Source organism: Vanessa atalanta, chromosome 16 (assembly GCF_905147765.1).
Source record: "Vanessa atalanta chromosome 16, ilVanAtal1.2, whole genome shotgun sequence".
NCBI lineage: Eukaryota > Metazoa > Arthropoda > Insecta > Lepidoptera > Nymphalidae > Vanessa > Vanessa atalanta.
Window position 1 is genome coordinate 323,317 of NC_061886.1, and position 16,734 is coordinate 340,050.

The window sequence follows — 16,734 nt, forward strand, 5'->3', positions numbered from 1 at the left end:
CATATTATATAGTTAGCTGTTACAAATTTATGATGTTGCTAAATTAATTTTGGTCCTTAGTCCATAAGCGGACATCTAAAATTTATACTAAGGTCACCTTCTTCAGACAAGGCTAATATAATGCTAACAATTCAAAAAACGAACGTTCGTATTATTTACAAATTCCATATATATGTTTGACCTTTGTTTTTATACACACATATATATAATCTTAAGTTAAATGGCTCAAGTCTGTCTTGAGATCGTAATCTATTACCTCCTTATTCAAATCTTACAATTGTTTAAACTTTACTCTATCTGCATCAGGTGATGTCGATACCTGCTGATCAGGGTCCTTAACCCTTTTCACCTATCCCCTTCCCGCATGTAGATAGTCAATCATCCATCTCTCTCGCATCACGATTTCACTGATTACAGTCACGTAGACAAGCTTGGCAAGTGATCTAAAGTTTTACAAGCAGTGACATAACGTGCTGTAGGAATAAACAAAATATAACAGCATTGTGAAGTCTGTGGTACATTTATTGTAAGCTATTCAAGATTTATTAACCCACTGAGGTCGTAATTAATATAATTATCACACATGTAATTTTCTCTACATACATCAACACGACAACGACACTGGAATTACACTTTAATGATATTAAAACGATTGAAAAAGCAAGTGATATTTCAAAAGTTAGACGACAAACTAAGATTAAGCGCGGGTTTAAAAAAACTTAGCGTCGTGATAAAAAATTTAAACCATTTGATAGGCGAACGTGTGACCTGTAATAAACCATAAAATATATTTTGTTTAATAAAATTATAAATTTAATTTTAAAATAATTGCACTTTTAATTACGAACATCAAATATTTTATCACTTTTTTTTTACAATGTGATGTGTCAGACGCTAGTGGTCGTCGCGTCGTTGAAACGAGTATTGAGAAAAAAACAAGTAATTTTTTTTTGTATATTTTGTTCGTATGTTAATTTTGTTTTAATAAAAACCTTGTTCGAACGGTTTACAGTTAAAATATATTAAACACGGCTTTTAATTGTAAACGACTTCCTTCAAACTGTTTTAAATTATTTTTAAATTATGACTTTAGCTTTTAGAATAGGTTAAGTAATATTATTATCGTGTTTCTTTGAGCGTGGCTTCGTACCCGAGTTTTAATATGTACAAACAGTTCTATAAGTTTTCGGAACCAGTTTAATGTAATATATTATCATAAATGTTTATAAAATGTAGCCATTAATCTATTGCTGCACGGAGACTCTTTCGTGTTACAATTGGTATTATGTATGTATAGAATTAGTTTGTAAATGTAATTTTACTTATTGCAACAACACTGCAGGTCGGTGGATACGTATGTGGCTTGGGTTTGAACCCGCATTCTTTGAAATTCTCGTGTTCCAATCACTGGGCCTTTCGGCAACAGATGGATCATGTCATTCTAAGTTTCAAATGATCAACAAAGAAAATAAAATGAAGTTTACGATAAACCTTGTCCGATAAAAAAATATTTAATTTTTTGTGAATAAAAAAGAAAAAAATATATCAGTGCTTATTTCTTTTTATACAATATTTCTTCAGTAAACAAATCCACTCGTAAACAACTCGAAAAATTTTCTTGAAAAAATGTTATATCAATAATTGGTCACAAACTAGACTTCTCATCCGATTGACTTACGAGCCCCTCGCTGGTACCAATCGTTCCTAACACTAGTAGTTTGACTATCTGAGGCTGTAACTCCATCGCTCGCTGCTCGGGCATGTTTCTCAACATGGCCGACACGTACTTGCCGAAGCTGTCGTAGCAATCATCCCTATGACTCGTCGTAGGTTGGTGCGACGAAGTATCCCGAGACGAGGGCACGTAGGTGTTGGAATACGATTCTTCAAGTTTTGACTCGTTGAACGACATCGAGGAATTTCTCGATCGCTTTACTCGCAGCAAGTACTCCTCCGCGTCCTCTTCCGAGCAAGAATTGTTGTCATCAGTGACTGCTCTCGACTGCTGGGACTCCTCGTTTTCTTCTGGTTCCGACTTAACTAAGACGCCATAGTTGAAAAGCTAAAACATAATAAAATTACGTTATGTAAACATTATTTTAATATATGCTAAGTTATGAGTCACGATCAAAGTCAAGGTCGGGGGCCGGTTGTATGGCAATTAAGAGGCACTATCACAAAATTTCGTTGTTCAAAATTAGGTATTTAAGCACGACGACGATTCGATCGGAATCTTGAGTCTACGACACTGTGACTTAGCAATCTTGATACTTTTTCTATTACTTTGGTTTTTGTATTTTTTAAAAACTTTGGGTACATAGTAATGATAATAGTACATTAAAGAAAAATATCTTTTGATTGAAATTAAACCTTGATTCATTTTTGAAATTAAACACTTAAAAAATAATTAAAAGGATACATTTCTTAATGGCATATATCTAGCTTTTCGAGAGTCGATAATTTCGGGAAGCATACAATCATTATAGCATCGCGTTAATTTCGGTAACATTTCCGTTTCCCAAAAATTGTGATCTTTGTGAACCCTAATTACTTTTACAGGAAAATCCGAACCGGTCCACACTGCAAATAAGCATATATTTCTATCTATCTATCTACTATCTGAAGCTGCCCCTGGACTTGGTAAAACCAATCGTGTTTTTTATTCAAACTCAAATCAAATGCTTCAAAAGAACCAGATGAGATCTCATTTGGTTCTTTTGAAGCATTTGATTTTTTACTTTTAATTGCTTCTTCTGGATTGATGTCAAATGCTGAAGAGGGACATTTAATCTCTACTAGTCACAGTAGAGGTAGTTCACAAATACCCGCAGGAGAAGCTCCGACAAAACAGTGGTTTATCAATGAAAAGGCCACATTTTTCAATGTTAAGATCTTCTTGCTTGCTCAGTTGATCCAAGGGCATAGATTCATTTTATTTTCCACATGGAATATGTGTGTGTCTTATGGAAGAAACATGATTTAAATTTATCGAAACTTCTAAACAAGAAGTCTAATTCTATTTCATATATTAATAAAAATCTGTGATTAAATATTCTTGAATAACTGGGAGAATTTTATACAATCGATTAAAGGGGGTCTTAGGTCAGTCAATTTAAACAAAGTAATTACTTTCTCTAATTATTATATATTGTAACAATTTATGGTTGTGTCGTTGTTGAGTGCTCAGACCAGAATGCCTGTCGTTATCCAGGCCGTTCTCAACTATGATTAAGTCGTCGCTGTGATTGGCGAACACTTCTGATTGGCTATCGCAAATTTAGTCAAATTAACATCCAATAATCGAAATATTAATTGATCATATAAAAACGCAATGTTTTACATATTATACTAAATACATAACAATTTTAACAAGTATAACTATTAAAACCTTACATAATATAATTGTTCTTTGTAATAATGATTGTAATTATTTTATGAATAAATTAAATAATATGGCTATCCTCGGATTCTTTTTCTATGGTCGTATCTATCTCGTTAAGTGCTTGCATTAAAGGTTCGTCTGACAAAGGAACTTTGGCAATCGGTATCTAAAATAATTATCAAAAACATTATATTAAATTATTATATATGTTAGATATAAACCTAATAATACGAAACAAACGAGTTTATTACCGTCGCGTGTGTATCGACTTTTTCCGAATCTACCGAAACAGAACATGAATTGGCAGTTTTCTGATTTTTCCTGAAACAATTTCATAAATTAATAATTATGTAGATTGCAGCAAAATAGGAAAAAAATTGTCATTATGTATAATTTTATTGAGGACAGCTGTACCTTGCTTCATTGGCTTTTCTTAAAACAGTTGTATATCTTCGCTTTCTAATGCATCTGTAAACAGAGCCTTTCCGACCCATCCTAAAATAAAACAAGACTTTTACGATGCGATATCATGTAATGTTTTTCACCCTTGCTTTACTTTAAGCAAAACATAACTTAGATGAAACAGAACGTTTGCCATATATATACCACCTGAATTCTAGCTTAGTCAGATAATAAAGCAATTAATATATGAAAATTCTTCTAATGAATAATTCTTTAATATATGAAAGTATAGAAAAATACTTACAGGATTTAAAATAGGTACTCGTCGCACTACACTCTTTTCGCACGTTTCGTGCGGACGGCCATACTTAGCATAGGTCCTTCCTCTGTAAGCGCTCGCGCTGTACTAACGCTGTACTGTTATTATTTGAAATATGTACTAATAATTTAATTTTTTATAGTTAATTCATACAAATATCTAAATCTTAAAGCCGCTATGGAATTAATCACTGTTTAAAGTATAGTATGTATTTTTTCCAATCAAATTGGTCAGCACTGTAGTTTAATATTCGAACTCAAAATAGTGCATTCGTGCATTTTACGTCAAACCTGCTTTTGGAAATCTTAATTTGTATAAAAACGTAAGCCCGAATTAAAAAAAATGAGTTACTATACTATACACAATAGAAGTGCTCTTCATTTTTCAATCAGTTCAAAATTTCCATGTTCTTTAGTTTCCCAGAAAACGAAAACCAAAGTTTACCGTTTAATGAAAAAATACGGTTAAAATGTAATAGGGCCCTTAAACGTACCAATTTGGAGTCCCTCGTTGGTTGCAAGTGAGGACGCAAAAAGGAGTCCATTTTCGAGAACCAAAATACTCTGGGACGGTAAACTGGTTCCTCCCCAGCGGCGACGCTGTTCGCTATCTTTTTCAACTCCTGGCAATAAGAGTTCCGCAGATTTTTAAACTTGATTATGACGTGCCGGAAAGTGAAGTGTTTTAAGTTAAGTATTTTAGCTATCCTTTCGGCCGCCTCGTATCTTTTTGATTTAATTTTATAAGCTTCAGTAGTGGTGTTCCACAGGCATTCCTCATTTTCGTATAATTCGATGAGTTGCAAGGTTTTTTCATCGCTTATGCGCAGAATAGACTGTTGGGTGATTTTGGCCATATCGGTGAGGTTTGGACGCGTAGTGTCGCAGTACGCACGGTGTGCTCGCGCGGCGTGACCACGCCTAACTGACGACGAGGCGTGGCGCTCCGCGTCGTGACCTTGTGACTGACTCTAGGGATAATTCGCTCGGCTCGGAACTCGACCCCGCTTTAAACAAGCCGTCACGCTATTATACTTTTTCGTTTGACGCGCTTTTGACCAATTATAGAGGAATATAGAGAAACGCCATTTTAACGGTGCAGCGAATATATATTTATAAAATTCGTACTGCATTACTTATCGTCGTGACATTGAAATTATAATTCAAGTTCACGTTAAGGGCATGTTTGATTACTTTCGTCTATAAAAATATAAAATAATTAGGTATCTATACACGTAAGTACGTTAAGCAATCGCAAGTGTTTGTTTAAATAAAAAAAAAAAATGCAAAACTAGCGTTTGTAGTTCCATTATCTAGACCGAGAGGTTTGCGTTTCGAAACACCTGTAACGTTAAAAAAATGCAAGGAAATAAATTCTAGTTTTTTTTTACTAGCGTGCAAATCGTTCAAATGCAAATTTCCTGCATTTTTTATGCACCGCGTTGTCAACAATGGACGCAATTATTTTTGTACGGCTATGAAGAAATTATTTTGCTTTGTTCAAAAAGGCGTGACGTTTTGTTACACGTTTTTGTTACCTTTCAAATCTACACTATACGTAAAGTTATTGAGTTGGTTTGTTTGTTGATTTACTTTTTTATATACCTAGACAGACTATCAAAGCTGAGAACTAGTCGAAAAAAATAATGGCCACCAGTTAGCCACTAACAATACGCAACATACTAGGACATTTGGCGAGTGTCATGCGTAGCTCACACGCACACCGAGATAATACAGTAGGCTCGTTCATTAAATTATTTTGTAGTGCAACACTATCTAGATATTCAAACAAGAATATAATCTAAGGTGTAACATGAGATAACCTAAGGATCTGTACGTCCAATTTTAACATTTCTTTCAAGAAAGGTTTTTTGATGACACTAATGACAAAAAAATATTCCGATTCTTATATTGTAGCGACATTATAAAAACAATAATTATTTATTTGTTATGAGCTACATTACGACGATGACAATGGACTTGTAAACTGTCCAGTGTTCCCAGATGTTACTAAACTAAATGATCGCACGCAATATAAATCCTAACATTGTAACGGGTATAATATTCCGTTTCACTCAAACACTGAAGCACTCCAGTCCACAAATCTCGACCTCTGATTTAGGACGTGGTCACGCCAGTCCCTATCATTAGTCGCGACTAATGACTCCACCCCAAGGGAATGTCCCATTCGATTTATATTTTTAATTTATTTAAGAATATTACATCCATCTTCCTCAGTCTATAGTTAATGTTAGTACCCGACTGCGTCATAATAATAACATCATAAAAACATATGAATTATGACAGAAAAAGATGAATCTATGTTTATAAGTCAGGTTAAGCCTACATTAACGTATTATTCAAAATTAATTTGAAAATCCACCTACCCGTATTGGAGCGGCTTGGTGGAATTAGCTCCTAACCTTTTCCTAAAAGGGAAGCCTGAGCCCGGGTGATACCGGGTGTGCTCAGATCGTCGTGTTACGTGTTACGACGATCGTAAATGTGGTCGATAAATTTTAGTGCCTAACTTTATGCGCTAAGCGCCTTTGATGTGTGAAAAAACCGACGTCTGAGTTATCATTAAATGTATAGTGCAAATAAGTTGACCATATCTAGCTGGTAATATTATTTATGCGATAATCGATTAATTAAGATGAAGTTAGGTGGACAGGAGATCCATTTATAATATTATTACAAAAATAATAAAATAATAATAAATAATAAAAAGGTATTTTGGACAATTTTCAAATCTGTTCAATTCAAGTGACATATTACATAGTCAACTTATTTTACTAAGCTTGAAGCTCCAAGGAAGACTATATATATTTTTTTATGCCTAATACCTCACAACCAACCCTTAAAGCAACGACTGGTATTTTAATTTTTATATAATACAAAGTGCACATGGCATTATGCATAGATTTAACTTAGGTATATACTTATTACTTTGTACGGTTGTACACAACACGTCTCCTCATTTATTAATAAATGAAATTACAGTGGATCAAACATGTGTATTTCAACAGATAACTCGGATTCAAATCCATAGACACCACGAGAAACTGGTCTGAAAAAACTACCAATGAAAGTAGCGTGATGGCAGACCTGTCTTAGCCCCTGGATGCCGGGGACGTTAAAAAAACACCAGATAATGGTCTAGTCTGAGACCATGGGTAAGGTATCTTAAAAATCTTTCTTGGAGGGAGGGGAGATCGCCGGAACATTGCCTGCGAGGCTTAATATGGGGCTGCGTGTTGGAATAACCTTGCACAAGCATAACACACCTTCTGCTACGAGAGCCTCATCACCAGCTGTGGCAACCCATCCAATAACTCCCTAGTAACTCGTGCATGAAACGGTACCACTAATGAGTGACGTAACACAACCCAGGTGCCATTCGGTCTGCCTCGCCCTACCCTTATCAAGTTATCATGATAGATAAGATTGGCTCTCTCGAAATTTCCAATGGAATCGACAGAGCGTGTATTTGTCACTTGGCAACTGTGACTACATTGACGATAAACGAATCGTTCGTCATATTTATCGGTATCAGATTATTGAGAAATTCGGGCAAATCATTTTTTTTTTTATGAATAAAGACGACGATAAGAATATGTTATGATGGAATATTCCTTTATATCAAATCTTAGAATACTTGAATAAGTTATAAGATTATGTGTGGTATATAAAAAAAATTGTTATTGTAAAGAAACCGTAAATTAAAAATCTCGCTATCTTTCTTCCGTCAGTTTTTCTCAGATCCGATGTGATTATTTCCGACCAGTAGATTTTTGACGATCAGTATGCAAGTGTAATGGTTCTATATTAAACAGTTTTTACTTCGAATTTGACTGTAGTTGTTAATATTCTTAATTTTAATTGGTTGAGCTTACTGCTTAATGAATTTTAGGAGCCGAGATGGCCCAGTGATGTTCCGGGTTCAAACCCAGGCAAGAACCACTGAATTTTCATGTACTTAATTTGGGTTTATAATTCACCTCGTGCGCGGCGGTGAAGGAAAAGAACGTGAGGAAACCTGCATGTGTTTAATTTCAACGAAATTCTGCCACATGTGTATTCCGCCAACCCGCATTGGAGCAGCGTGGTGGAATATGCTCCAAACCCTCTCCTCAAAGGGAGAGGAGGCCTTTATCCCAGCAGTGGGACATTTACGGGCTGCTAATGCTAGCATTGGAGCAGCGTAGTGGAATATGCTCCAAACCTTCTTCTCAAAGGGCCTTAGCCCAGCAGTGGGAAGTTTACAGGCTGTTGTTGTTGTACTGCTTAATGATTGAAATAAAACTTTTTTTTTAATTTAATTTGAATGCAACTTATGTTTATGTAACATTTGAATATCATTACTTTCTGTAACGTGTAATTCATCAACCAGATTTTTCTGTTAAAACTCAAGTCTTATCTATTAAAATAGAGTTTATTAGAAGCAATAACAATGAACGGCCGATGCAATGAACGTCTTTTATTAAACGTTAATATATTTTTATTGAAGTGAAACTACTTTAGAACCGTTGTGATTTGAAACTCATTGTAACGAAAAATAAGTCACAACAAAGATACACAAAAACCTAATTTAATTATTAAGTTTCACTCCTACCGCGTATGAATCGCACACAGGCTTGATTTTACGTCCTTCGATGAATAGATTCAGTGTATATCACGCGCAGGCAGCATTTGCTTAAAGCAAGACTGGCAATACCTCTGCGACTAAATTGACATTATGTCAAAAAACCTACAACATATAAACACATCATATAACTCACGTCGGACCTGAAACTATAAACTAAGATAATATATAAGTCACATATAAATATATTTTTTTTTTATATAGTTGTCAGTCGCGGTTTCTCTTGCGTTTTAGAGGTTAGTCTTCCTTGTGTGTGTTTTCTTTGTTTTAGTTTAAACATGTTTCAAACTAACTTACATCAAGTTCGGTTCGGTGTTTTGGCCGTGCAGGAGCAACAGACACACAAATATAATTTCGTATTTATAATATTCTAATAGATTTATAATATGAAGTATGCTTCGAATAGTTTGGGTTATTATCATGATATCTAGTTTTCAGCTTATCAGCGGCGGCAGCGCTGCCCTAAGGGCACGGCGACTATATTACGTATTAAGTAAACACCGATACTATATATCAATATATATATATAAATTGCTTAGGAGTTTTTTCAATGCGCTAATCTCTGGAACGACCAGTCGGAATCCAAATTTTACTTTTGTTTCTTATAGCCCAATGTTTGAAGAATTTTGTATTATTTACTGTATTTTTAGATTAAATTCGTTTATAGTTGTAATAATATATGCTATGAATAAATTACACTATGTTACATATTGAAATATTTAACAAGACTAATAATAATCTCGTAAAAATCATAATTTATTTTTTTTAAGTATTAAAAATAGATTCCTTAATAATTTGACCGTGACAAATCATTCGAATTTAGCACCATCTTCAAAATCGACTAAACAATCAATTAAATGTTTGAAAACTGTTTAAATTTATAGAAAAAACAAAAAAAATATTACAACTTTGAATGCATGCTTTATTTACAGTTTATCGTTTTTTATTATTTCTAGTTCAAACCAGTCGCGTTCGTGTGTCACGTGGTCTCGCAAATAATAAAAGAAGTCTGTATGAATCATGGCGTTGATAGTTTGGTAATAATTTCACATATGACTCACTGTTTACTTCGATAGACGGCTGTTAAACGAAACGTGTCTTGAATTGTTAATAAACATAAAAACACCACTTTAAAAAGGTGTAAATAATTCTTACGCAACAGCCGACCATTTTAGCATCTATAATAAAAATCATATTAAATTAACCGTGATTTATTAGATTGTTTACAAAAAACATGTTATTTATATATTTATGTAGTTATATACATTAATATTTTTATAAAATAGCAGCGAAGTTTCATTATATTATAAAAACAATATGTGTTCAAGTTAAAAGCTGTATTCATTTGTTTCAATTCTCAATGAAAAGTTGACGTTCATTATACAATTAATATACATGAGGCATTAGATTGACGTGGTGATGAGCTCCAAGTCTTCTCCAAAGGGAAGAGGAGTTGCCCACCAATGACACCTTTTTCTTTATAACTAATTTCCGCAATCGCTGTCCACTCGGCGCGTCCTTGTTCACAACTTTCAATTTGATTGAATTTATTTTCAGTCTCTGTATTATTGCCACAATAAAACAATTGTAAATTTCTGGATTACAATTTATTTAAGCCTTATGTAGTGGGAGACTCACAGGCGTTCCTTATACCGTTACAACAGTTGCTTGACATTTTATATTTTTTATAACAGAATCAAATATTGAAAATAAAAATGAATCAATTACTCATTAATATCTAAAAATTATAGCAATAACAAGAACAAAAATAATAATTGATATAAAAAAACGAAAAAAAAAACGTATAACAGGAGAAACGAAAGAAATTGTTATTACACTTAGCGAAGTGAATTCTGCTCCTTCATTGAAGTCTGATAAATAACCCGTTCGACACTTCATTAAAAATATATTCTTATAAACAGACACGGCTTCTGTAATTATTAATATATCTATATTTTAACCCATTAACGAATACTCGTCATGTTTTTGCATTGCACAATTAATAAATAATTAAAAGCGGATATCGTTCTAACGATTCATGATGCAATAAGTTTAAGATTGTTGTAACTAACCGCCATAATGTACTCTTAGTGACGTCACATCACCTATGACACTTAGGACCTTTCATTTACAATTACTACACCTTTTTTTAATAAAAGAAATTGTCGCTTAGCGTTCTGAATTTGCTTATTACTTAATTTTTAATCTTCAGGTTATTTTTTTAGTAATAAATATATGAATATGTGGTATAGTTTTTATATAAGAAAAGTTTTGTGGATGCTGTAACAGTAGCAAAGTAACGCTTCGAAGAGTATTTCAGCAATACAAAATTAGAAATTAGTTGTTTAATGTGAGAGTACCATATCCAGATGAATTACGAGAAATACTTTCAGACCCTCGAACCAATAAATACGCTGACCCATAAACACAACTTAGTTTTTCTACCTTCATGAAAATGTTAACAAAAGAGGCATATGTCCAGCAATGTGACTTTAACTATTATTATTTAAAAGTGTTAACGCGACACAGTTCATCAGACGTCACTACCACTAAAAATAAGGTTATCGCTGTTCTCAATAAGTTAATAAAATTAATTACATGTTCGCATTGAACTTTTTAACATTAAGATAAAGTTAAAATGAAATAATAACTGGAATTAAATGCTAATGATTAAATCAATTTAAAGAGAATTTTTATTTTAACTACATTGGCAGACTGGCAAATAGGATACCAAGTGTTGTGTGGTCACCATAAAACATAACCAAACCATTCCTTACGTCGCCAATTCGTTACCAACCTTAAGATGTTTTATCCCTCGTTTCTGTGGTTACACCATCGCCCTTAAAACCGGAATACAGGAATACTGAGTATTGCTGTTGGGCGGCACTATGTATAATGAGAGGCTAGTAATGATCCAGATTACCTACCAAACCTTATAACTTAAACAGATTTGAAATGTAGTTTTTTGCCCTCCTGATTTATCTACGACCTCTAAACATAGACTACCCAATCACACACTACACTAGATATATTATATTGCACAAATCTTCATAAACACAAGTGCCCTCTATATTTCCTCGTCCTATAATTCCGACCGCGTTACACGAACTTCCAAATTCTGGGCTGCTGCTGAAATTTTCTCATGAGTAAAACCCAATAATGTTGTTGTTCTTGATCTGCCTTAAAATCCGCTAGACCAACGAGACTGCAACAATAAACTAAATTGTAGCATATGAAAATACTCTATGGGATGTTACGACTGAGTATTATACATATCCCATTGATGTATAGTATAGGTATCAACTTTCTATGTCCAGCGTTTACGCTAAACGTAAGTCAATTATTACTGACATATAATCAGTAATATTTAGTTGCTATAACGTATTTCGGCGTCTTCTCTCTTTGTCCGCGTGTATTATCGACAAAAATTTAAACCGAGAGAAAATTGAAACTATGCCACCCGGAGTACGGTCACGACGTTCGTTTATGGACCCTTAATTTAATATCTATATTGACTGCGGAGGTGGCAGTTAGCACCAGTTGCCACGAGTTGTATTCGTTTTTATAATTAATCGCGTATGTGTGTGGTGAAGGAAAAAATTGAAAGGAAACCTGCATGGGTGAATGAAAATCTGCCGCATGTCTACCAATACGTATTAGTGTAACGTGGTGGAATAAACCAAATCACTCTCCTCAAAAGGCCTAAGCGCAGCAGTGTGACGTATACAGGCTGTAACTTTTTCTCATATTGAACAAAGTTTTAATTTATTTCCAGTAATACATCAAAAGAAACACATTCGCAAACATGTTTGTATGTAAAATTACACAGACTGTCGAAAACATAAATCAATTATATCTGAAAATACTATCTTTTAAATATAACTTACGTACAAACACAACACGTTACACTTTTATTATACATATAGACACTCTAAGTAAATTACAGAATCGCGATAGGAAACGCAGTAATAATTTTCTAAATAAGAACTTCGCTTTCACAAAACCCGACTACGTACGACTCCGCCATTTTGCGGTGCGTGCAACATGCTTTATCTAAGACTACGTATTAAGCGCGACTATTCATTAAAAAGTAAGATTAAAAAGTAATATCAAATTTAAGGTTAGATTTTATCGTCACGGCAATCTGACGTCACTTGTATAGTTATATTAATTAACTAGATGTGCCCGCGACTTCGTGCGCGTTTGAATTTAACAAAAAAGTTATTGTTGTAGCCCAAGTCACTCCTTATTACATCAGCTATCTGCCAGCGAACCTCCCGTCAAAATCGGTCCAGACGTTCCAGATCTTAGCCGGAACAAACAGACAGACAAAATTAAAAAAAAAAAAACAATTTTGGTATATGTACCGTGTATATAAACCGTTTTTTTTTTTTCATTACAAAAAGACTCTTCAATTTTATTGTATGTATGTAATTTTATTTTATGTATATAGACAAAGTATATTAATGTCATAAACTGTTTGGGTTTATTTAATAAACTCTATTTATTTATCGTATTTTTAAATTATAAATTATTTTAAAATCCATCATTTCGAGGTATCTCCTCTGCTGCGCGTCATATCGTCGCCAAATCAAATGTACTTGTGGGAATTAATTAAGCTTTGTCATAAAGTTAAGCTATGTCATAAAACCACTGCCTTTCATAGGCATTCATAAAATACTATCTTGCTGAATTGACTTGACTGACTTGCTCACCTTCTTTTTATAGAAAGATAAAATAAATACTTATTACTTTATACAAAAATAACGTAAACAAAAAAAAGACAATGATAAGAGGATTAAGTCCACTCTCCGTGCGTATAACTGAGCGAAAATCCAGATAAATCTGGATTTATCCGGTTCGATAAACTGGCCTACATATTCCTATAGATAACAAAGCGTAATTGGTTATCTGTGCAGACATTTAAATGAGTAACTAATAATAATAAATGTTTTCTTAATTAATAATGTAAATATACGAATATATAAGAGTTTCATAAAATCGAATCGAATATTTACAATAATGACATTTCTGCCCGCCTTTGAATACCCCACTGCTGGGCTTAGGGCTCTCCCTTTGAGGAAAAGGTTGGAAGCTTTTGGATGGTGATAGAATTTCTTTGAAATTGAGTATGTAAAACCTATATGTTTCCCCCAAGACCTATATGTTTTCCTTCACATCCAAACACGGAATGAATTTATAAACGCAAATTAAGCACATGTAATTCAGTGGTGCTTGCTGAGTTTGAACCCGCAGTCGTCGGTTAAGATGTACGCGTTTTAACCACTGAGCTATCCCGGCTTCTTTGTTAAATTCCTATTAATACCAGTAAGACCTTGAGATAATTTGTGTTAAGGTGAAGAGCCAATATATTAGGGCTTCCCTACTAATACCAGTATAAGGGCGTAAACATTAAAAACGACCAAAATTACCCAAATTAACTTTTAGGGAATTTATTTATTTCTTATTATTAACTAATTTCCCAAGTATTTCAACATACCTTATACTTAAATTATTGAATGTATTATATAAAGCAAATATATTATAATTGATTACCCAATATTATCATTGAAAAATCTGAACTTGTTAAATTCACCATAATTCCTTTATTTCTGTACACATTTGGTCATTTGATCTGCATAATTCTTTAAAAATAATGTGCTTGTTCTGGTTTGAGTGAGCCAGGGTAACAATGCACAATTTACACTGTGCAAGGGCCATAACTTCCCAGTACCCAGGTTTCTTGCGCATTGGCGATGTATTACATAATTAATATTTACATTATTAATACTAGAAATTTAAAATTCAGTTACATTGTATTATTTTTAATCCCAGCCGAGTTGTTATGAGGAAAGATGCTGCGTCTGCACTCCAAGGGTTTATATTAAAGCTTGCCAAAACATATTCGTTTGTAACTTTCGTTACATTATACTGCAATGCAGAACGTACGAACAGACATCTGTTGTAACATTAATATATTAACAGAGCTGAGTTTCTTTTTGAGGTGAATGTCGGGGTTCTATGTTGAATAACTATTTTGTTTTTAATTTGATTTAGTATTTATATCGCACAAGTAGGTGTTGAGAGATTACACGATCTTCGTTTAAAAGTATATTGTGAATTTTATTATCAGTTAGCGTTAGGAATTAAAATATAATATTTAATTATTTTGTTAAATGCTATTTCAAAGGAGAGAAAAAAAAATGTAATAAGTACTTAATTCTAATAGTAAAAAAAATAAAACAGTTGATTTTTAATGTCTGTAATTTTAAAAATGAAAATTTAAAACAATTGCACAGTTAATTTGTGAGTAGTTTTAAATATTGTTGTATAAAATTAAAAGTCTGTCAGGATATAAAGAGCACGGATATTGGTGATGAAAACTAATGATTTAAATCCATATCTGGATCAATTTTCAGGTTCTCAATTTAATACATTTTACGCGTGACATATATATATATAAGCCTGCTCTATATATATATATATATATAAATATAGAGCAGGCTTTTCGTAATAAATTAAAATATAACAAAATAATTGTTACTGTAATATTATAAAATAATTATTCGAGTAGGTAAAAACCATTTTTATTCGTCATGTAAAAGAATCGCATGGAAAGTGTAAATAGTACTAATTATACTTGTTTCTCAATCATATATTGAATAATATATATAATAAAAAAATATAATATCCTTTATTAAAATCAACTTCCTACTCCAAACTTTTTATCATAAATAATCTTGTACAGAAACATGATATGCCTTATATATATGTATATTTAAAATAAGCTTTAAATGTATTTATGTAATACGTTATATTCTCCCCGGTTAGCATCAGTATCTCCGTTTAAGCAGTCATACACATAACTCGTATGTGGTTAGTACATATAGATATATATAATTTCGAAAATGAAAAGAAATTGAATGAAAATTCTCACGGCTGACATTGACCCATAAAACATCACCCTGGTGACACGAAACCCAGTTTCAAACCAAACTGGTTGCTTTATCGAGAATCGAACCTGTTTTCAAAATTCTCCGAACGTTGTTTTGCTTCATCACTCGCCGTACTTCTGGGTAATTAAGTGGGTGACTGGACTGTTGCTAGGGGAATTTAAAACTACATTACATTAAGAGGTGAACTTAAATATATATTTTTATTTTAATGAATCAATGACATTTATTTAATTATTTTTTTTATTTAAGCACGTTTTTTGTAAATGTAAGTTCCCTTTTCACTTATTTATGTATTTATTATATATCTGGTATAGTGTTAAATTTAAAAATAAATGTATAAAATAATCTTAACATTACAATTAAAATTACATTAAACCAGCAACATGTAAATGTATTATTTTTTTAATTATAATAAATAAATATTTAAATTATATTAAGCTTTCCCTCTTTTGATATTATTACTATTATAAAATAAAATAAAAAATTTACCATTCTACAAATGCCTCGTTGCTGGGCAAAATTTAGAATGAAGTAATGTTTAAAGCTACACCATGCTATCCCAATACGGGTTGATGGATACACATTTGATGGACTTTAAAGCTTTTAAATGTCCCACTACTTGGCTAATGAGGTTAGTACATAAACATGTTACTAAATTTCTTTAAAATAATACAACAGCAAGCACGAGGTGAATTGTAAATGTACGCAAATTAAACACATAAATATTCTGTGGTGCTTGCCCGAGTTCGATCTTCGATTCGTGATCTTCGATTAAGACTTAGTTCTAACCACAGCGATATCTCGTTTCATACCATATACAATGGAAATTAATATCAAAATTACTGATAAATAACATAAGAATTCCGATTCATACATTAAAACCTACTTCCGGTCGCACGTCGTGTAATTAAACACGAAATGATTTGACAATAAATTAATGAATCATTTGGTTCAAGCGACTTCAGCACGCACAATGACGAAATGAACGTTATGAGTAACGCGTTATATTTTTACGTTGCTGACCTTTCACA

The 16,734-nt window shown here is 32.8% G+C and overlaps 1 protein-coding gene and 1 long non-coding RNA gene across 2 annotated transcripts; both read right to left on the reverse strand.

Moving 5' to 3' along the window:
• Positions 1-1,545: 1,545 nt before the first annotated feature.
• LOC125069673 lies at positions 1,546-5,008 on the reverse strand. The gene is made up of 2 exons (XM_047679195.1): positions 4,597-5,008; positions 1,546-2,062 (listed from the first exon to the last, which is right to left on the reverse strand). The coding sequence occupies exons 1-2, from the start codon at positions 4,957-4,959 to the stop codon at positions 1,646-1,648; spliced, it is 780 nt and encodes a 259-aa protein (XP_047535151.1). The 5' UTR covers positions 4,960-5,008; the 3' UTR covers positions 1,546-1,645.
• On the reverse strand, positions 3,468-4,173 carry LOC125069675. Its single transcript, XR_007119852.1, has 4 exons — positions 4,089-4,173; positions 3,797-3,877; positions 3,634-3,703; positions 3,468-3,548 (listed from the first exon to the last, which is right to left on the reverse strand). It is a non-coding gene; the product is annotated as an uncharacterized LOC125069675 (long non-coding RNA).
• Positions 5,009-16,734: the final 11,726 nt, after the last annotated feature.